This window comes from Cervus elaphus, chromosome 5, assembly GCF_910594005.1.
Source record: "Cervus elaphus chromosome 5, mCerEla1.1, whole genome shotgun sequence".
Lineage (NCBI taxonomy): Eukaryota > Metazoa > Chordata > Mammalia > Artiodactyla > Cervidae > Cervus > Cervus elaphus.
Genome location: NC_057819.1, coordinates 4,009,959 through 4,033,847, shown reverse-complemented (window position 1 = coordinate 4,033,847; position 23,889 = coordinate 4,009,959). Strand labels below are relative to the sequence as shown.

Sequence of the window (23,889 nt, the reverse complement as noted above, 5' to 3'; positions counted from 1 at the left end):
TGCTGGGTTCACCTGGGCAAGTTTATCTTGTCCCATGACAGACAGTAATGAATCATTCATTTATTCATTGAGAGCTCAGTATTACATAACATATATGTAACACTATGTTCTTTTTTGAGAGAATTAAAAAAAGAATCTTCATGTTCCAGAAGTTTATAATCTGGTTGGGGAAATGACTTACAGGAGGTAAGTCAATATACAATGCAGTATATGCATTAAATATTTGTGACAAGAGTAAAGCAACACAGATGTACAGAACAGACTTGGACTCTGTGGGAGAAGGCGAGGGTGGGCTGATCTGAGAGAATAGGATTGAAACATGGATGTTATCAAGTGTGAAACAGATCGCCAGTCCAGGTTGGATGCATGAGACGGGTGCTCAGGGCTGGTGCACTGGGATGACCCAGAGGGATGGGATGGGGAGGGAGGCGGGAGGGGGGTTCAGGATGGGGAACACATGTAAATCCATGGCTGATTCATGTCAATGTATGGCAAAAACCACTACAATATTGTAAAGTAATTAGCCTCCAACTAATAAAGGAAAAAAAATTTAAAAATTTTTAAAAAAGAGTAAAGCAATACAAATGATAGAAATTTAGAGATTTTTGTATAGATTGGAATGGTTTGTATATTCCTTAGGAAGGAGACAAGATTTAAGGTGGGCCTTAAATAACGAAAAGGATTAGGATGGAGGAGAGAGAGGAGAATTCCATGAGGAAAAACTAGCATATGCCTTGCTCAAATAAGTAATGAGCATGGCATGTTTCAGAGAGTAACAAAGAACCCATCCTTACTGGAGTGGAGCTTCATCATGTTGGACAGAAGTAGGAAAATTAATTGAATAGGAACTTTGGGGACAAATTAGTGTGGATCTTAAAAGCCAGGCTAAAGAACTTATGCTTTATTCTGCAATCAATGGAAAGTCAGCAGTTTTACCAGGACAGTTGAATAAATTACTGTTTTAAAAATATTAAGCTGTAGCAGAGGTAGGAAGGTTTGAAGTTGAAGGAGAATTGGGGCAGAGAGAAAGCCGTCATCTTTCTGGCTTGTATTCAATATATTCAACAAGCAGACTCCTGATCTCATCGGATTTCCTAAGTGTGCTTCCTTCCTGGGGTGGAAATGCTTAGCTGGGTAGATGAATTGCAATCAGTTTGGCAGTTATTTTTCGCGCTGTCAATTAACAAATTGACCTTTTGATACAAACAGATCTTTGTAGTTTGGACTGCATGAACTACTTCTCCCAGAAAATTTCAAGTGACTGTATGATTTTGCTATTTTTTTTTTATTGAAAACAACAATAATTATGTGCTGGGCACTGTGCCAAGGGATTGGTATTATTATTTCAATTAAGCCTTGAAATAAGGAGAAAACCGAAGCTCAGAGAAGTGCTATAACTTGCCACAGGGCTCCCCTCGTGGCTCAGATGGTACAGAACCTGCCTGCGATGTGGGAGACCTGGCTTCAGCCCCGGGTCGGGAAGGTCCCCTGGAGAAGGAAATGGCAGCCCACTCCAGTGTTCTTGCCTGGAGAATCCCACGGACAGAGGAGACTGGTGGGCCACAGTCTACGTGGTTGCAAAGAGTCAGACATGACTGAGCGACTCACACACACGCATGTAGCTTGACAGCTGAGCTCTAGAGTCCATGGGGTCACAGAGAGTCGGACACGACTGAGCGACTCACAGACACGTAGCTTGACAGTTGAGCTGTCAAACATTACTTACGTCGTTAGCACACTTTCTTATTAAAATAACTTATAACAGTGTTTTCATGTACTAGACATTTATAAAAATGTGCATGATACCTCTTAAAATATTGGACCAGTTGAGCTGAGAAAAAAATTCCCGGAGTGTAGAAAAATAACAATTCTAGAGGCCTTTTCCAATCATTGATCTTCATTACTGCAAATGGCCCTTTTGATTCCATATTTAAAATAAATGTCTTTATATTTTTAGATTATTTAATTTTACAGATGGTTATTACTTAAGTATTGTCTCTAACTTTTGGCATCTTTTCAGTAAGTTATTATATATACATGTCATTCCAGCTATTACCCAATTAACCCCAAAGAACCTTAATTTCTCAGAATCTATGGATACAAAAAGCAATTTTCTGTAAAATTTTACACACTTATATGCAGACACATGTACATTCCATACCAAATTCCCTTTAAACTGTAATCTTTCCTACTTCTGCTTTGGCTTTATATTCCTAAAACAATTATTCTACTGACCCGATCAAACCTGCTGCTTTTCCACTAGTTACAGAATAAAAAGCTTTAGGCTGGTTTTAAGATCTCTTATTAATTTTCCCCCCCAAATTCCTCTCATACATGCAAGAGTAATAATTATATATTTTTAAAAACTGAATATAATGTAGTTTGACCAAAAGGATGAACTGATAATTCATTTTCACTATATAGTGTACCCAAGAAGCAGCTTAAATTGCAAAATCATGTCCAGAATGTCCAGAAGACATTCTAGAACCAGATCTAGATATAGAAAAGCTTTTGGGGAGTTCTCTTTCATCTAAAGGCATATTCGTGGGTAGTACCTGTCTCCAAGTAACAGAATTATTAAAACTGAACAGTTGAAACAGCATACCATAGTTTAAAGACCTCTGAATTTGAACAAGGTTATTGGAGCTTTACCATCCTGACTTCTAATAACATGGATTCATCTCACCTGCTTTTGTACTTTATATAAGAGCAATCATACAGTAGTACTCATTTATACCAGGTTTCCTGTGCTCAGCTTCATGTGTGAGAGTCACTTATATTGTAGAACTTTTGCTTAAGCAAAGCACAAAAGGTGAAAATTCGTGGTAGCAGAATAGTCGATGAAGAGTAGTTCCATGTGGCTAAAGAGTAGGGTGCACGGGAGAGGATGAAGGAGGAGGGGAGGGCTGGGAGATGAGGCAAGAAAACTGGGCAAAGATAAGGTTTTGACAGTTCTCAAATGCCACACTTGAACTCTATCCTGTATGAACACTGGGAGTGTCATGATAAGATTTGTGTTCTTTAAAGTTAATGATGACGGCAACATGAAGGACAGATTGAATGAAAAGAACAAATGGCAGGGAGGTCAGAGGCTACTGCAGTAATAAAGGGGAGAAATGAGCATGTCCTGAGCCAAGTCAGCGAGAAGAGAAAGGAGAAAGCGAGTCTCTTCTAGAGAGAAGGAAGAGTACTGTGTGATTGGGTATGGAGTATGGAGCGGGGCGAGAAGCTAAAGGTGAGACTCTACGTCTGGCTTGGATGATTTGACTGAAGTGGACATGGATTCATTTGTTTGAGATTGAAATTTGGGATCAGGTTTCAGTCAGGGTGAGAGAGAGAAACTGAGTTTGAGAGGTCTACAAAGTGGTCTGGGCATAGATGTTCGGAAAGTAGACACATGGGAGTCAAGCTCAGAACAGAAATGAGGACGTTTTCTCTGTACTGGCTGCAGGTGAAGCAATGAGACGAAATGATTCAAGAAGAGAGAGCTATGGAAAGAGAAAAGACTGGAGACAGAATTCTGGGGTGGGAGCAACACCCAGAAAAGGCAGAAAAATGGAAGAAGAAAAAGAGACTGAAATAGCTATGGAGGATTGATGGGGGAAAAAAAGAAAATAGTGTTACGGAAGCTGAGAAAGACAGTGTGGGCAAAAGTGTCAGACATTGCAGTGGAGTGACAGTATGAGGACCGAGATGAGGCTAATGATAGGATGTACTTGGTGGCTGGAGAGAACAGCACAGAGTGGAGGGGGTGAAGGGCAGATTGTAGCGCCTTCTGAGGAGTGTGTGAAAGGGGAGATCACATCATCACAGTAAAACTCCCAGTTTTGCCCCAAATCCTCAGATCATTGTAAAATAAATCATATTAGTCTTGAATTACTTGAATACCTGTCTCTACCATTCTTCTCTGCCTTGCCAGTGAAGATCTCATTTAAAGCAATATTCAAAGCCTTGTTTCCTTTTGATTATCTCAAAAGGTATCAGACGAGGTCTTGAAAAGTCTTTCCATTTTGCTTGTGGTAATGATATGATGGGCTGAATGTGTTAAAGAATACTAATCTTTTACATTTTTTCCTCCCTCCTAGAAAACAGTTTTCCCATCTCAAATCACTAATGAGCATGAGTCACTGATAATGGTGAAGAAACTTTTTGCTACTTCTATCTCATGTATAACGTATCTACGCGGCCTATTTCCAGAGAGCTCTTACGGAGAACGCCATTTGGATGGTAAAGTCTAACTAAATGGTTACTTTGGCTGGTGGAGCCCTTTCCCTCTATTTGGCAGGAGTAAAACTTTAATTTCTCATGGAGTGTGCTAATTCCAGGTCATGGGCCTGTTTGTCAGGATCAATTTGCTAATTCATTTTCCATTTTAATTTCACTTTGTGTAGTGGTTTTACTTGTAGGAACTATTAGTTCCTGGCTAGATACCAAATGACAGGCTGAAGAAAAAAGAAATCTGTATGGACAAGCCCAGTAATTCTAAACTGCACCCACCAAAGCAGCAGCCAGGTTGAGATCTATGTGGGTGCTGTACATTTGCACTATTTTGTGTCTCAACTTTGAGACAGACTTCCACAATGAGGAACTTTAATTGAGAAGTTTTTAAAAATTCTTTCTGTTAACATATAGGAATAAGCTCGAAAAAAATGCATACCCATCCCAAACCCATCTATTGATTAACATGGAGATGTCGACAATTACTATTCCAATCAGTTCTTTTCTCAATTTTCTCTTTTCTAGTTTTCTTCCTTTTATTCCTTATGTCCTTAAATTTATGATCTCATTTCCTTGTATTACAAGCAGTTTCTGTCTCCTTTCCTTCTCTTGTATTAAGAATAATGTACCTACCACTCTTCAGTTTTTCAAAAATCTTTTAATTTTTTAAAAAAGCTGGATTGTGATAACCATTCAGAAAATTTTGCTGATTTGTCACCAAAGTAGGAAAGTATCATTTGGAAAATAAATATAGAGGGTTACAAGTTTCCTTGTAAGATGTTATTTTTCAAAATCTATTTTTACTTTGTTTTTTACATCTGTATTTAATGATAACTTAGGCCTCACTCATTCCAATTTATTTTTTCTTAAACACCATTTGCTTCTCTACATGAGCATCAATGAAATCCATGTGTGCTATAAACACAAAAGCACATTTGCAACTGTGACAGCCTCATTTGCGTTATGTTCTTCTGGTCAGGATAGAAATCTATAGTAGTAAAAATGTTTATATGCCACATATAGTTGCCGTTTCTCCTCTTGTTTGGAATATAGAATTGGAGAAAGACACGTTTGGGGTAATTAATTAAGCACTTACTGTGCGCCAGTCACTAACCTATGCATGGAGGGCAATACCATTGTTTACAGCTTTATTTTTTGTGATAGTTTTAATGGAAGTTATATATCTTCCTCTCAGTGTTTGTACTTAAAGTAGCACATGACATAAAAATGCCCAGTAATAATTTTCATGTCCCTCAACAGCAACAGAGGTAACATCAATTTTAGAATAGGAAAATACTGTGAAAAGGTGAAGTGATTTATACAAAGTCATACATGAATCAGTAATTGATTTTAGACTAATCTAAACCAAAACTTTTAATGATTTTCTTATTCTTCCTTCCTATAGTAAGGTGGTTGAATATCAGATGGAAATTAATATCTAAGAATAACCCATGAAAACATATCTTATCCTTTTTTCCCCTCCATTGAGAGAGAAATACCAGAGAAGTGATTTGAGATTGAGGTGTATATTTTAAATTGCTTGATATAGCTGGTCTCAGTACTACCTTATGATAACTTAGAATTCAGCAGACGCAAAGAAGTGACACAAATTGATTTCACAGCCAACTCAGTTGTGTATGTTGTAGAAGAGGAGACTGCTAATCTATAATAAAAATGGGAACTAAGCCAATTATCAACATAGGATTTGTTTTAAAATTAGACATTTAGAGATTCAAAATGTTTTTATAAGCTATAAAACTAAGTAAGTTGTATAAATAAAATCATGAAAGGAAATACCCTTATTTAGCATGGACAATTTTAGTACAGCAGACTATGTTTCTATTTTTGTAGACCTCAGTTTAAAAATCCTGCGAGAAGATAAAAAATGTCCTGGGTCACTGCATATTATCAAGTGGTAAGTAACTGAAATTCCACCAAAGTTGAACAACATTTTTATTATGGCTGAAATTACCCATAAGACTTTATTTGGTAAGATCATTTCCTTAAAACTATTGCCTTCTTCTTTTCTTTCTTTTCATGTATTTTTTTTTTTTTTTACTACTTCCTAGAAATGCGTAACAATTATCCAGTATTATTTTAAGGTACTGATTTAGTTTTTTTTTTTTTTTTTAAGAATACAGACTTTCTTTATACAAGGAAGAAAAATATCAATCAAAATTTGATTACTTATCAAATACATGTCAGTGTGCTAAACATTACAGGATGCAAAAAGAAAAATAAGATGTGGTTCCCTACCTCAAAATTGCTTACCTATTATTTATTATAAGTACTGTTAATACATTAAAACATACTTAGAGTTTCTAGAAAATTATTAAATGGGTGAAAGGTGAGATGGTTATCAAAGTATTTCAAAGCAAAAAAAGTAAATTAGTTTTGTACTTGGGATTCTTTCTGGCTTTGCATCTGATCCAAATTGACATCAAGCATTTATTTCTTGACAGGATTCAAGGTTGTTTTGATGCCTTGGAAAAGAGATACGTAAGAACGTCTTTAAATTTATACCAGGATCAAAGACTCGCCCTTTATCCCTTTAAAAAAAAATTTTAGCCTTTATTTTGTTGTTGTGTTTTAACAGTACACCAGTTCCTATGTATGCCTTCATGAACCAGTTTCTTTTTACTTTGTGTCTCTGTTGTCCTGTTGATGTCTCGTTTACATCAGTTAGAATTGACACCCTCAGTTTTCTCTTTCACATACTCATATCTTTTTGACCACAGAATTTCCTCTGAAGTCACTGGAAGAGATCCACAGGATGTGGGACAGGGGAGACAAGAATCTGGCATTTAGCACATTGAGGTTTTTCAAAATAGTGGCGATGCAATGTACAGATATGAAAGGAAAAAATGGAATTGAATACTCAATTTTTATTCTATGTTAGTTATTTCATTATCTATGTTTGGCACATGTATATAACCTGTTCCCTCAAAATAGCTAGTATTATAGCTTGAATTTTTTTAAATGCAGCCTGAATTTTAAGTGCATTAGATTTTTCTCACTGCCCAAGACAGCTGCAAAGGGTATAAAAATTAGAAGCTCAAGTCTAGTGGAAGAGATAATTTAATAAATGAACTTTGTGCCACTGCTTCCTCCTTTTCCCCATCTGTGTCTTTTTACCCCTTCTCAATTCCTATTCCTTTAAGAAAACCTAAGGTGAGTAAGCCTTACATTGGATTACTTAGTTGCACTGATACATTTCCTTTTTATTGAACAGTTATTACTTATGAGTTATTCAGCACTGACCAGGAGGTTGAGGAATACAAAAATAAAACAGATATAAGATCGTGCACACAAAGAGCTTATAGACCAAGGCAGAAGATGCATGACATTCACATGCACAAGTGATGATCAGCTAGTGAACGCTGGTGTAGCTGTACCTGTTGTTAAAATACTGAAGTACTCTATATCCAGTGCTACATAAATGCTTCTCTGAGGCCCTGCATGACTCCCACCATGTCCTCCCTCTCACCCCACCAGTCTCGGGGGAGGCTGGGATCTCCCCAGACTACTCCATAATCTAGCAACTAAAGGGCTGACAGCTGGCTCAGGGGGAGCTTCCAGGAACCCAGCCTAAGGCTAAGTTGGCACCTTTTCTGATTGGTCTCTACCTGTGCCAGGTTGGGCTATTAAATTTTGAGTTTTTTCATATCAGTTTGATATTTTTATTTAAAAAATCATCTTTATCACAAGTATAAATAATCATTCATTAGAAAGTGATGCAATGCCAAAGGCAAGATATTGATTATGTGCAAAGGAGGTATGGAAAAGGTGGGATTATAGCCAGTGAGAGGCATGAGGGAACTCTTGAGAAAATGACTCCTGAGATTTGAAGGCCCTTAGGATTTAGACGGGTTGAGAGGGGTAGAAGGCCACCACCAGTACACCAAACAGCACTCATTCATTCTCCTGTCCATTCATTGAGCAACATTTCTTGAGTGTCCATCATTGAGGGGCAGTGCAATGTAGTTAAGAGCTCAAGGTTTGGAAAAAGCCAGTCTGAAGTGAATGTTAGTTCTGCCACTTAATTCCTGTGTCTTGGCATGTAACCTACCACTTAGGGTTTCTTTATATTTGCAGTAATATTAGAACCTACCTCAGGGTTGTTTGAGAATTAAATGAATTAATAATCCAAGGCAGCAGTTTTCAAATGTTAGCTTGCATCAGCGTCACCTGGAGGGCCTGGTAAAACACACATTGCCAGGTTCCACCCCCAAATTTCTGGTGTGAGAATTTTCATTTCACACAAGTTCCAAGTGATGCTGAAGACTGCTGGCCTAGGGATCACACTTCCTAAAGCATCACTTTCACCACTGTTCACTAAGTTCAAGCCACACAAGGATTCTAGAACATGCTGAGTGCCTTTTACTGTTGTACATATTGTTACTTTTGCCTGCAAAAGTTTCTTCCCTACCCCACACTCTTTATCTGGCTAATTGCAATTTATCCTTCATGTCCCAGCCTAAATATTTACTTCCTCTGAGAGGCTTTCCTTGACAAGCCCCCGCCCCCTGCCACCCTTCTCCCAGCTGAGATTGTCCATCTGTGTAATGTTCACAACCCAACTGCTTCATAGCAATTAACACACTTATGATGATGTACCTATCTGTGTGTGTTTTTCTTTGTCCTCTCCTTCTGGTCTGCATGTTCCCAGAGATCAGGGGCCATTACTACTTTTGAATGAATGAATGAGCTATTAATTAAATAATGTAAGTTAGAGTTTCACTGGGTAGTCTTAAAATCAATTGTATGCAGTAACCAAAATGGCCACACAGCGTCACTAAAGTTTTAGTCCTTTGGGTGAAATAGGTGAATAATTTGATACGAAGTTGTGGTCCTGAAAATTTTCTCTTCTGTATCATAGTGTTTAAAAGTTTGTGATAGACTTGATTCTGTCTCTGTGTATCTATGTATTCTGTTATTCTTTCAAACAGAGAGAATCTTATCTGTAATGTATACGTAGGGAGGACAGGGGTTTTGTAGAACTCGTATCAGACTTCAGATTTTTTACTCTAGTAGATTCCTTTCAAAGGGCAAAATGTTTTAGAGATGCTTATGGCATATTTAACTCTTATAATGAATTATTTTGTGTATCTTCTGACTCCCAAACTATAATGTAACTTATAGAGAGTAAGTATAGTTGTTTTTTTTTTTTTTCATCTTTCCCCTCCCCAGCAGAATCTTGGGTATATAATAGACACTCACTTGGATGAATGGATAATTAGTATCCATTTCTCTGACCTTCTGAATATTTTTTCTACCCAAATTTTTGGAACCTCTCTGAAGTCATAGTTTAACTAGACTTTATTGAAAAAAACAATAACACAGGTGCAAGTGTGTAGTAACGATAGTTTTCTTTTCTCTTAAAGCTACACATGGCAGTACTTACAGTAAGTACACATTTAAAGACCAAGCCTTTGTCTCTGCTTCATTGTTTTTTGGCAAGTGAAAGTGTAAACAGTATACTCTCTCCCATCCTTCCTGAATTTCATTGTCTGTCCTATGACATTTTGGAATTAAAAAAAAAAAAAAAACCTCTATCAAAACTTTTACTAAAATGTCACAGTCTATATATTTCTTTGGCATATTACAATAACTGAGGAAATATATAGAATATACTATCTGTTCCATCTACTGGCTTATCAGGATTTTATTTTCTGAGTTACTTTACAGACTCAAAGTTCCTTGTTTTTGAAGTTTTGCAGACTTTTTTGAAGTTTAAAAAGTATGCTGGGTATAGCATGGTATATGTCATTAAGAACAGAAAGAAAATGAGGTGATACTACTGAGAGTCTTAGATATATAAATTATTTTAAAACTTTAAAACCATAACTAATTATTTAGAATTTATTTGTAGCTCACAGTAATTATAAATACCTGGCTATCAGTTTCCTTATAGTCAGTGTCCATGGAATACTCTAAAGACTCTCTATGTTCACAAAATTAGAGCTTATCCCACCTCTAGCTTGAAATATATATATCTCAAGGTATATATAATCTATGCATATATGTATTTCAGTACTCAATTAATATAGCATAAATTGAACTCTACACATAGCAAATGTATTCTGTGAGGAGTAATCTAGTTTCAGAAATTAAATGCTGTTTATTTTTCCTTAAATAGCTTTACACAAATCCTAAGGAGCCTGAGGTAAGAACACATATAGAGATGGGCAGTGTATGTATATTTAAATATGTTTACCTGAGTTGAGGCCATAGATTATGTCACTAGACTACCAAATGAGTAAAGTAACTCATAGTGAGCTCTTTCTGTGTGTTTTATTATAAATGTCACCAATTCTTTATTATGAGATTTAAAAGAACTACCTAGCAGTACTGGGAAAAAAACATTGAGTGGAACTGAAGCCTATTTCCTAACATCTTAACAGTGAGAATCTGATTTATGAAGACCGCATTTCCTTTTCATTTTGACTGATGCTAAATCCTTTCTATTTGTCTTTGGGGCATAAAAATGCTAAACTTTTTTTTTTTAATGGCTAACTAAATTCTCCCCCTTCTGACCTTCTCATAGATTTCCAAGCTTTACCTTTTTCCTTCTCTCTGTAAATTTCTTCCCTCTGCTTATTGAATCCTACTCATCCTCAGCGCCAACTTGTGTTTGAAACTTCCATGAGAGCCTCTTTGATTATTTTGTTCACCCTAAGTTCTTCCTTCTCTGAATTCCCTTTTCTAGCAGGACCTCACAATTCAACACTCTTGATTCCTATAGATTACTTTATCTTCCTAGCCAGACTGTGAATTCTTGAGGACAAGGGTCTCGTCTCCTTTTCACCCCCCAGAGTGACTGTCATCGTACTGGGTGCACGGCGGTTACCTGTGCTGCTTTGAACAGCTGCGGAGGTCGCGGCACAGGGATGGAGGGAGACGCCCTTCTTGCTTGCTTCTCGTTCTGACCTCTGCTTTCCTCCCAGCTTTCTTTCCTCTTCCCCTTTCCTTGCTTTCAGTTTGCTTTCCCTAAGCCTTTGAGTTTAGCGTAAGTGGTGACCTTCACAGCCAAGCTGGGCATTTTTTTAGCCTTTACTATCTACTCCTTGGCAAGATTATAAATAGCTGTTTGAGCAAGGCCAAAGAAAGCTGGTGCATACAGGTGGGTAACAGGTGGGTAACAATTCCTCAGTGCCCAAGCTACCTCTGTTTATCTCTATCTCTAGTTTAGTTTTCAGGTTTGTTTTTTTTTTTTCCAGTACATTTGAAGAGAAGTTTCCCAAAGTAAGATCTCCAGTAAATTGTTAATAAATCAGTTATTTCCTTCATGCAATAAATTACTATGGTTTTCTTCTGCATGTGAAACTCCTAGTCTGAAATTTTTTGAGACTTTTTGAGGTAGTGTGATGCTTACGAAATTGGGCTTATCTACGGAAAAATATTACAGAGTGGGAAGAAAACTGTTAAATGAAATTTGATGTAGGCAATATATATAATAAAGTTAGAAAGCAAAATCAGCTTATTATAAGTTCTGAGCCATCATTTATGACTCAGAAAAAATATTCTGAACTCTTACATATTGTTTCCTGTAGCAATGATCCCTAACCTATGTGTTCATGGAACACTTTTAATTACTAGCTAATTTGGTGGCATGTTTAAGAGTATTAAAAGACTTGAAAAGACTCCACACATCTCAGCAATAATTATGGTATAACTATGGCACAGCAATGCTCATAGCCTGAGAGTATCCATGGGTTACACTGTTTCATGAGTGCTCTTTAGCGTCAAGTCACTGAGAGAACTATTTACCTCTTTGATCTCACTCTTTTATATACTCTCAAAACAACATTCTCACATAAACAGTCTTACCTAATATGGTACCATGTTTCTTAACTCATATTGGTAGAAGCATAGCCTCCCCTAAGCAAAATGGTACAAACAATAACAACACTAATATTTACCTGAAGCAAAAAAAGCATGTTACATACACATGGACTAAAATTTGCAGCGCTCTTGTGAAGACTCTGTTAGGGTACACCAGTTGAGAACCTCTGGCTTAAACAAGTGTGCTTATTCTGTCCAGAGACCAGCAGAGTTTGGGGCATTGCACAGAGCTCTGGTGCTTCTGCACCTGAGGTTTTCTTCTGGTTGCTCCATCTCAAGAAAGATGAACCAACAGAAGTAACTAAAGCAGTGCAGAGGGACAGTGTAGCTCTTCTGCAGATGCATGCTACAGAATGGGTGGAGGGTACTAATAAGATGTGTAGCCTAACACATGATAGACCCATAAAGAATTACTATATTTGAATAAAAGATGCTTGTTCCTTGGAAGAAAAGCTCTGACAAACCTAGACAGAGTATAAAAAGCAGAGACATCACTTTGTCAACAAAGGTCCATATGGTCAAAGCTGTGGTTTTTCCAGTAGTCATGTATGGATGTGAGAGTTGGGCCATAAAGAAGATTGAGCACCAAAGAACTGATGCTTTAGATTGTGGTGTTGGAGAAGGCTCTTGAGAGTCCCTTGGACTGCACGGAGATCCAACCAGTCAATCTTAAACGAAATCAACCCTGAATGTTCATTAGAAGGACTGATGCTGAAGCTGAAGCTCCAATACTCTGGCCACCTGATGTGAAGAGCCGGCTTGTTGGAACAGACCCTGATGCTGGGAAAGATTGAGGGCAGGAGGAGAAGAGGGTGACAGAGGATGAGATGGTTGGATGGCATCACCACCTCAATGGACATAAATCTGAGCAAACTCCAGGAGATAGTGAAGGATAGGAAAGCATGGTGTGCTGCAGTCCATAGAGTTGCAAAGCGTCGGACACGACTGACACAACACCACGAATCTTACCGTCTCAACATCTGGTTTTCTTTGTGACTATTCGAGGTGGTCAACACCACTTTCAATAGATCATTTCAGGAGCTGAACTAGAGATGGTCCCTGTTTCTAGCCACAATATACTTTTGGAGACTTTTTTTAAATTCTGTAAATGAAATCCAATTGAATGTGAACTCTATTCTGGCTGAATATTTATTCATTCAGCAAGTATTAATTAGGTTCCGCTTATGTGTCTGACACACAGGAATTAATGGGATAGACAAGGTCCCTGCTGTCTGGAAGCTTACATTAAGCTTATGAAGGAGGATAAACAATAAACAAGTAAACAAAAGGTGGCAAGTTTCAGATACATCATAAAGCTATGAAAATAAAAGAAGGTGGTATGCTGGAGAGTGCCAAGTGGGAATGGAGGAAGAAAAATTGGAGGACTGTGCCTGGAAGGTCTCCCTGAGGGGCCACTGTTTGAAATGAGACTGAGTGGCCAGAAGCGCCGCCCTGTGCAGGCCTGTGAAAGGCAACAGCATGGGACTGGCATAACAATACGGGAGTTAACACTGCGGATGTCAGAGTCAGACCCCGCGTACTGCTCACTAGCTTCATCTGTAATGGTGTAGTACCTGCTCCCAGTCTGGCTACGTAAGAATGAACAGATGTGGAACATTTAGGGAAGTGCCCAAGTATCATGATTACTGTCATCAACTGGAGACAACATACCCCAGAGGGCAGTTATGTGAAGGCCTGAAGGCAGGAAGGCATCTTGTATGTTCTTGGACAGAGAGGCTGCCCTGGGCCTGGAGCTGAGTGAGTGGGGTGGAAGGAAAGGCAAGAGAGAAGGTCAGAGAGGTTGGCAGGGCACAGATGAGTCAGGCCAGGGGACCAAGGTAAAACGGATTTTATCCTGAGGGCAGTGGGAAATCATTAACAAAGGAGCAACAAGGTCTGATTTGCATTTTCCAAACTTTTTTTGGCCATAGAACAGAGAATGAATTTGCAGGAGGAGGAATAGTTTGGAAGCAAGCAGATCAGATGGAAAGAGCTGGTCTTGGCTTGGACGGGGTGAAGAGAACCAGATGGCCTGGGGATGCGCTTTGGAGACAGGCCTGAAAAGTCTTGCCAGTGGGTTGGAACATGGAGGGAGAATGAAAGGCTATATATGTTGCCGTTGCTCTGGTCCATGTGGATACATTCAGTATGATTAATAGAGACCATTGGTGAGCAGCTTAACGGCTCATCTTTATTAGGCAACACATTAATCTGAAAAGCAGGAGAATGTTTTATGAGGTGTTAAGAAGAGACCAGTGCCTGCTGTAAATATACCTTCTTTGATCAATCAGACACAGATTGAAGTTATTAAAGATGAGCATCTTCTGTAAAACAAATGGGCTTCCCTGGTGGCTCAGATGATAAAGAGTCTGCCTGCGATACCCGAGACCTGGGTTCAATCCCTGGGTCAGGAAGATCCCCTGGAGAAGGGAATGGCTACCCACTCCAGTATTCTTGCCTGGAGAATTCCATGGAGCTAGAGGAGCCTAGTGGGCTTCGGTCCCTGGGGTCACAAAGAATCAGACACAACACACACAGTGTAAAACGATTACAAACACGACTCTTTTATCAGTCGCCCTCCAGACCAAATAAGAAAGTGTCAATTTTTTATCAACCACTACAAGATCTACTCTTGATACAATTAAAATAAAAGATAGCTTGGAACATCAAAAAGCTAGAGCTGGTTGGGAAACATGGGCGGGCAGGAAGAACAGGCATTGTTTATCTGACAGGGCAGCTACACCCTCATCCACCAAGAAGGGTGTTGTGTGTCTAGCCTGTCTGGAGGAAGCCTGCTGCTGTAGGCGCTGCCAGTCTCATACATCTCTCCTGTTGGACTCACAAAGCAGCCTTCAGATTTTGGTTTGATTTCTCACGTAGATTATTTTGCTAGAAAATTTTTTTTCTCTTAAAATTAACTCCATTACGAACCAGTCTTTTAAGAATGTAAGCAGCATGAGCCAGTATGCCCAGGACCGGCTCACTGTGATTAACGGGACACCAAATCTCAGATAAACACAGGTAACAAGAATGTTGTGATTTTTTCCTCATCAATCTAACATTCCCATGCCCACACTGTCAAGGAACAAAACACTGAAACGATGAAGGAAAAGTACGTCTTGTGTTCTGACTTAAACTCACACCCTTTGCCTGTCTGTCTTCAGCACCTTCTCCGGCTCTGTGGATAGATTACTGCTGACTCTTTAACAACAGAGGGGTTGGGGTGTTGACCCCATGCAGTGGAAGGTCATGTATAATTTATGGTAGGTCCTCCATGTACACAGTTCCTCCGTATCCTTGGTTCTGCATCCTCTGGATTCGACAATCACGTATCACATACAGCTATAGTATCTACTATTGGGGAAAAAAATCCATGTTTAAGTGGGCCTGCATGGTTCAAACCTGTGTTGTTCAAGAGTCAACTGTATGTGTATCTGGGTCAAATGTTAGCTTCAACTGCTAGGCGATCATTTTATTTTAAATGGACTACATCTCTCATGAGGAAATCTGTCCCTCTCTATTTCTAGCTTATTTATTTATGTTTGTCTCTATTTATAGCTAGCAGATAGCAGTGGTGTCTAGTTTTTAGTGCAAGATCACGAAAGTAAAAAAAAAAAGATCTGATACCACAGACTCTGGTTCTTTTTCGAACTTTTTCTAGTTTACCTGCTGCCATTGTAGTCTTCCCTGAGTTACTACCATCTTAATTACTCTCATGGTTCCCACTTCTCTGAACTCTTAAAATAGCCAAGGTGATCTTTAAAAAATGCAAATCACTCCCATGCTTAATGCCACTCACCATTCACTTCCTGTTTACTTGGAATAAAGTCCAAGCCTCTTAGTTACAAGGCACCACAACTTCCTCTACAACCTCATCTCCTACACTCTCCCCTTTGCTCACTCATCATCAGCCACTTGGCCTCCTCTGTAATCCTGTAGGAGGCTTCCTTTCCTCCTTTAGAGCATTAACCTTGCTGTTTCTTCTGCCTGGGGTGCCCCGCCTTCCCCCACATCTGCACAGGACTGACCCTTGTCAAGGAGGCTCAGCTCAAACATCACCTCATTAGCGAGGGCTTCCTGGCCCTTCCCAACCCAATCAGTACCTCTCCCTTCTGTCCTCTGTCACAGGCTGTGCTCCATATTGTCCACAGCACTTATTACTACCTGAAATTATGTTATTTGTTTACTTATTTACTGGCCATTTCTCCCACCAGGCTGTATACTCCGGAAAAACAGGGGCTTTTTCTGTCATGTTAACCACAGTGACTCCAATGCTTGGCCCAAAGTAGACATTCAATAAATATCCGTTCCATGAATGAATAGGTTTCTTAGCTGGTTCCACTGTTACTGACCAAAGCCAGGTCAGACACTTGACTCTGGGCTTTAGTTTCTCCAGCTTTAAAGCAGTAACAATAGACTATGTCATCTAACTCATTCTTGGCTTGGAGGAGAAAAACTGTTATCTTTTTATCTGGAGATATCACTCCTGAATAATGTCATGCTATAAAACAAACAGGTATGTAGGAGGTATAGAAGGCATACAGTGAAGGTGTATACTGTTACTAGATAAGAAAACACCTGTAACACCTGATAAGTAACACCTGTTACTAGATAAGAAAATCCAGAGATTTTCTGAAAGTGATTTCTTTCTTTCTTCCCTTTGATATTTCTAGAAAGTGACTGAGATATACCAGTTCAAATTCAAATACACAAAAGAAGGAGCCACTATGGATTTTGACAGGTAGAATCTAATTGTTTAATGAACATAAGAAATACATAGGATCGAGGTAAATGTATGCCTCTTGAGGCCAGTTATAGGCCTTATACTTCCTTGTAACTTCCCCAATAATCTTACAAGAAACCTGCTATTATACAAAGGGAATGTAATGTTTAAATTTCTGAAATCCATGGATGAAGGTGGTGGGAGAAGAGGCTTCCTTTGCTTCTTTCCCTCTTCTCCTTGTAGGTGATATCAGTAGGTCTAAAGGCAGTTAAGTTTAGTGGTTGAGAGCCCTAATTCTTAAGGCAGAAAGATCTAGCATGGATCCCCAGCTCTGACTATTTCTGGTCATATAATTTTGGACAGAATATTCAGCCTCCCCAGATGTTAGCATTCTCATCCGCACAGTGGAATTAATAATATCTACTTCATATGGTTGCTGTGATTGCTAAATTATAACGCAGAGGTAAAGCTTTGCCCATCCCTGGCAGGTAAGCAGCACACAGTAAATGGTACCTGGTGGTCATGGTGGTGATGGTGGTGATCTTTATGGTGGCTGGTGGGTAGCACAGCAGTAGAAATTATATTGATGGGGTTGTGCACAAGGTGTTGATTGAAGAACTCTATGAGGCTTTATCTAACCACTAACCCAAAGCTTCTGAATTGCTATGCCAAATAGCAATCCTTTCTACCCTCAGTACAGCCAGATGGGGACTGGGATAGGTGAAGCCCCTGCTCTATTTACCTATAGACACAAATATTCTCATCTGCTTACCCCCGTATGTCATACGAATATAACCATCTATATTGTATCCTTGTATGAAAAAAACTGGAAAGCACTGCATTTTCCTATCAAGCCTAAAATTTTAAGTTTTAGATATACTAATGGGTTAAATAGCAAGGACAAGGACAGTTGCTTCAGAAGGTCCTCAGTACATATGAAAATGTTTTATTCCCCTCCCAGCTTTTGGATTCAGATGGAGCTGAGTATTCCTAATGAGATGGAATAGAAATGGGGCGGGTGGAGGATGGAGAAAAGTCCTGGGTGGTTGACAGCTCCACCTCAGAGGCATGAGTCTCTCTGAAAGGAATGACTCTGAAGAGAAATGTGGCCTCATTCTCAATTTTCCATACGATGAGCTCTGTCTCATCATTTACTACAAGTTTTACAATTTCTCTCCAAGATTCATACCGTTATAATCCTCTCCCTTGTAAAATTTCCAGACAGCACTAGGATGTGAAGAGGAAGTAAGTTCTAGGAATAAGAATTAAGGTACTAAACATCATTAGCTAACATCTGTATAATACTTCACAGAGTATTCAGAGCTTTTCATATATATTCTCTTACATAGAACAGCTGCCTTTTGCTCTCTAAAATTCAAATCTAAGTACCACTGACAACCAGATTAATCTTTTTTGTCGTGAAGGCGCATATATCTAGAGGTGAGCAGTATAACAGAAATGGCCAAATCGTTCTGCTACTCAGGGGAAGAGAAGGTAATGCATACTAGACCAAGCTGGGCCTTTGTTCAGGTGACTGTTTATACAAAATTACCTTATCACCTCTTACATATTAAAGATGATTTTCCTTTTAAAAAACAGTACAAGGAAGTCTTGAATATGATTTTACGTAAAATGATTCCATGACTACGATGTTTACTAAAGGGTCCCATGCCTTCATGGTTATACCCTTCCCTCTGGTTACTTATTTCAAACTGGCTGGATCCTGGCAGACAAAACTTTAAGTTGTTCGAAACTGAAAAAGGAGCAAATGTGTTTACTTAATAATGTTTGTTTTATGAATTCACACTACCTCTAGTAGTTCAGTTACTAAGGATTATTTTTCAGTATTGCGTACTTACTACGTGAAAGGCATTGTACAAATATATTGCAGTCACAGCCCTTCCTGGAAACTACTCAAATGTGAGACTAATCGGGGGAAAATTTTGGGAGAGAAATAAAAAATGTTTAGAGGTGGAAGGTAATTTAGCCTAATTTGTTCATTCACTCATTAATACAACAAATGTTTATTGAGTACTTACTGGGGTAGGGCACCAAACTTAGTACTGTGGAGATGAAAAATACAGCCATTCAGTCTAGAGGGGACATATAGTTATACATAGGGGTGAGGCATAGGGATGACCAGAGAAGACTTCCCTGAGGAGATGACACATGAGTGTCAGGAAGACAAGTGGGAAAAGCTCAGTATAAGCAGAGTGAACAGCATACACAAATGCATAGGAGTAAGAAGGAATCAGTTACACATGAAGGTGGAGGTGAGGGTGCGGCTGGTGAAAGGCCATTGTACATACACTGTTCTCGAATTTCACTGAAAAGTAATAGATACAATATAAGAAACTTAGGAGAGTGACATGAGTGGATTTTCCCATTAGGAATATATATTAGGAGTGGTGTGGAGAACGTTTTGCAGTGTGAACAAGAAGGAAAACAGGAAGAATAGTCAGTCATGGTGATAATCCATGCAAGAGTGAGAAGGGGATGCCTCTGAGAGATACCCAGATGGTACAATGGCCAGAGATGACGACTGATTTAATTTGGAGAGGTATAGAAACATGTGTAAGCTTATCTCACAAAGGAGCTAACTGACCTAGTGTGTCTAAGTGACTTGACCTGAGCCATTCAGCTAGTTAGCAACAGAGCCAATATTAAATGTCAAGTCCATTGTTCTCAGTATTAAATTATGTGGTCATTTATAAATCAAATTTAAAAAAATCAGGTCACATTTAAAATGCCTTAAGGGAACTTGCTACTTAAGAACCCCTTTGTATATACATTGCAAAAAGTACAATAACTCCTTTAATTTACATTCTAAAATAGTTTCAAGAGTGTCCTGCGTTTAGTTTATATTTATCTGCTCACACAGTAAAAATTTTTGTTCTTTTTGAAATAGATTTTCAATATTATATGTGATTGAAAAGTGTGCTGTTTTCTTATGTGATAATAGCAGTAACACAAGCTTCGAAAGTGTGACAAACAGTGAAGATATTAAGAAAGCCAGTGTCCTGCTGATCCGTAAACTGTACATACTGATGCAGAACCTTGGACCCCTTCCTAACGATGTTATACTGACTATGACACTCCACTACTACAATGCAGGTAGGTGGAGACCTCTAGTCAAATCATGCTGAAGTAGTGTTTTGGATAAACAGAAGGATTTTGGCAAGCCTTTGAGAGAGATGGCTGTTGTTACACATGAAAGACTGGTCTGAGTTGTTCTCCTGAAACTCAGAGTTTTCTTGGTTTTCTGCCCTTTCCATTTTGCAGTGACCCCAAATGATTACCAGCCCCCTGGTTTTAAAGAAGGAGTAAACTCACACTTCCTGCTGTTTGAAGGGGAGCCTGTAAACCTGCAGGTGGGAATGGTCTCCACTGGCTTTCATAGCATGAAAGTAAAAGTCACAACCGAAGCCGCCAGAGCGTCTGATCTGGAGAACAATCCCTTCCAGGAGAGCGACACGACCGAGATAGCCCATCAGGGCCTCGACTGCGATGAGGAGGAGGAGGAATGCAACAGTGACGTAAGGCAAAGCCACAGTGCCCCCCTCCTGCTTCGGTTAAACCCCGCTGACGTGTTTCAGCTCCCGTCACAGTATAACCATCCAGTGGAGTGTGCTGGGTATAAAAATGAAAACAAAACTAGCCCCTGACCTTGAGTCTTTATTCTAAAAAACCACTCTCTTCAAGAAGGAAATATACGTTGTTAAATGAAATTGTCCATGTCTAGGAGGAAACAATAGACTTTCTGTTGGGTTGGCCAAAGATTTTGTTTGGGTTTTTCCATAGCCCCTTATGCAAAACCCAAACGAACTTTCTGGCCAACCCAATAATATACTTCTTTTTACAAAAGGTACCCATGAATTTAGGAAATTTGGGATTTTCTTTAACTTAAAAGAGTATATTAAACATTTTTAAATATTCTGTTTATTCATACTCACTGGAAGTATAATTAAGTTCTTGATGACCAGGGTAGAAGTGTTATGGATAACCCTGTTAGAGTGCATTCATTTTTCACTGCTGTAGAATATTCTACTCTTGATAGACATTCTTTCTCTTTGTAATTGTTATAAACATTCATGTATACACCTTCTTGTACACATATGCAAGAGTGTCTCTGAGGACTATTCCCAAGAGTCCTAGGGCTTGCACATTTTCAACTTTATTAGGTAGTGAAAAACTGCTTTCCAAAATGGTTGTACCAGCTTGTGCTCCAGCACCAGTGGAGGGGGTGCTCACCATCCTTGACAACACTTAGTATTACCCATGTTTATGGTTTCTGCCTAACCACTGGATGTAAATGGTAATGCCTCATGATTTGATTTTGATTTGCATTTCCCTGATTATTAGTGAGCTTAAGCATCTTTTCATGTGTATTGGCTGTTCTGGTTTTTTATGTATATAAAGTAACTATTCAAGTCTTTTATGCATTTTTCTATTGGGTTATTTATCTTTTCCTCATTGATTTAAAAAATATATCCTAAATAATAACTTGTTTCCATTATTTATGTTACAGTATTTTTTTTTTTTAGGTTTGTGGCTTGTCTCTTCACTTTTTTTAAGATGCTTTTTGCTAAAGAGAAGTTCTTAATTTTAATGTAGTCAAACTTTTCCTCTAACATGTGCTTTTGGATATTCTTAAGAAATCCTTCCTTATCTGAGGTCATTTATGATACTTTCCTTTCTTTTGTTATAAAAGTTTAAGGTTTTTCTTTTTACAGTTAAATTTTTATTCCACTTGGAGTTAATTTTTATTTGTGGGGTAAGGTAGACCACACTCCTTTTACATTTTAAAATCCAAGTATAATACACATACAGAAAACAACATACATCATAATATGTATCTTGCACACATGCTCAGTCATGTCTGACTCTTTGCAACCCCATGGGCTGTAGCCCACCAGGCTCCTCTGTCCATGGGATTCTCCAGGCAAAAATACTGGAGTGGGTTGCCATGCCCTCCTCCAGGGGATCTTCCCGACCCAGGGATTGAAGCTGCATTTCTTTATGTCTCCTGCATTGGCAGACACATTCTTTGCCACTAGTGCCACCAGGGAAGCCCATACATCATAATGATACAGCTCAAAAAATGTTCACAAACTGAACCCAAAGACTGGGATGGGAGGGAAGAGAGAGTGCCTCCCTCAGGACTGCTCCCTAGGTATCTTGCTTGCCTCACCCTATTCAGCCCTGCTGAATACACATGTGAAATCAGCACCCAGGTCAAGAAGCACAATAGTGCCAGTGCTCTGAGAAAACTCAGTCCGGCTTTACAGTCACTTTTCTGTTCCACAGCAGTTCTCTATCCTGGCTTCTATTACAACAGATTAGTTTCTCTTGTGTTTTTATCTTATAGATGTGGAATCAAGGAGTGTGAAACATTTTTTCACTTCTTCAAGTATTCGGAACATGTTTTTAGTAAAATATGCACATTTCTGGTAGGAGATTTGCTAGGAGTAGAATTGCTGGGTCACAGGATATGAGTACATTTAGCTTTAATAGATACTACAAAACAGCTTCCAAAGTGCTTGTGTCAACTCACACTTCCATCAGCAGGTTTTGGTTGCTCCACATCCTCACCAGCCATTGGCATTTTCCATCTTTTTAATTTTAGCCATTCTGGTGGGTGTAGTGGTATGTCACTGTGGTTTTAATTTGCAGTTTCCTGATGACTAAGGAAGATGAGCACCTTTTCATATGTTTCTTGGCCATGTTGGATGTCCTCTTTTGTGAAAATTTCTTTAAGTCTTTTGTCATTTTTCTATTGGGTTCTGTTGGGTTTGTCTTTCATTCTTATGAATTTGTAGGAGTTCTGAATATATATTCTACATAAGTCCTTTGTCAGATACATGTATTGTGAATATCTCTTCAACTTTATGAGTTGCCTTTTTACTCTGTTAATGGTGTGTTGTGATGAATAGTATATTAATTTTAGCTTAGTTCAACTTATCAGTCCTTTCAGCTATCTTTGGCAGTTTTTATTTAAAAAATTTTTTCCACTCTAAAATTTACAGAGATGTACTCTATATTTTCCCTCTAATGAGGAGAAATAGCTACAGAAACAGAGGTGAATTTTAAAATTACAAGATACCTCCATGAATAACATCACACCAAAAATATAAATAACTGATCTTTCTCTCCTCTGTCTTCAAGTATTTGTATTTTGGTATGATATTATTCATGGAGGTCTAATAATTTTAAAAATCACTCTGCTTTTGTAGTTATTTCCCTATTTTTATATCTGGTATTTATTTGTGCCCCATTTGTTTTCCTTGGGTTATACTGGCCCAAGTCAGTAATTTTTTACTTCTCTCTTCAAAGTCGTCTTTTGGTGGTGCTGATCTCCTCTATGGCTTTGTTTTTCTATTTTGCTCATGTTTTGCTTTCATCTTTGTCTTCTTCTATTTCTCTGGTTTGGTTTTGTCTCCCTATTCCAAACTGACCTCTCCATCAATACGTACACAAGTACCTCAAATTCAGCATTAAATGGAATTTCAACTTCTAACCAAACATGCTCTTCCTCCTTCCAGGTTCCTTATCTTTGTATTGCATTAAATCTTTACCAAACAGCCTGATCAGGAATGTGTTCAGCTCCTATTTTCTTCTCACTTCTCACATCCTTTTGGTTACCATTTCTGTTTTGTATCTGAAATACTTCAGACCACAATTTGGTCATGGATCAGAAATGATGAAAAGAGACAAACTTGAAATTTAAACATTCTTAAATGATAAGAACTCTTAAAACCAAACTCCACTTGAAAAACAGGACACAGAACTCAAGAGACCAAGGAATTCCAGGACAAAACAGGTTTATGTAGCACTGTCTGAAAAATCCTATCCTAAATGTGTCTTTATCATTTCATCTGCTTTGGCCACATCTTCGGGACAGGGCTTCCTTCCCTATAGGGTGTTTTCAGCTTTAGGGCTTAGGTAGTAAGGAGCACGCCACAGTGACAGCTCACAGTACTCTGTGAGGTGGGGCCTGTTTTCTCTGTTGCGGTCAGCTGGGTGGATAGCAACCGTCATGTAGCCTAGAGAGACTCTTGGACAAGCTTCTTCTTTAAAGAAATATATATGGTGACGATAACCTA

General features: G+C 38.7%; 1 protein-coding gene across 1 annotated transcript in view; it reads left to right on the top strand.

Moving 5' to 3' along the window:
- HORMAD2 (HORMA domain containing 2) overlaps positions 1-23,889 on the top strand; it is a 61,012-nt gene that overhangs the window by 9,218 nt on the left and 27,905 nt on the right. Inside the window, exons 3-10 of the mRNA XM_043901383.1 lie at positions 4,086-4,227; positions 6,070-6,133; positions 6,681-6,717; positions 9,603-9,623; positions 10,358-10,384; positions 16,737-16,804; positions 19,749-19,900; positions 20,069-20,322. Coding sequence (XP_043757318.1) covers positions 4,086-4,227; positions 6,070-6,133; positions 6,681-6,717; positions 9,603-9,623; positions 10,358-10,384; positions 16,737-16,804; positions 19,749-19,900; positions 20,069-20,322 — 765 coding nt within the window. The remainder of the gene's footprint in view (positions 1-4,085; positions 4,228-6,069; positions 6,134-6,680; positions 6,718-9,602; positions 9,624-10,357; positions 10,385-16,736; positions 16,805-19,748; positions 19,901-20,068; positions 20,323-23,889) is intronic.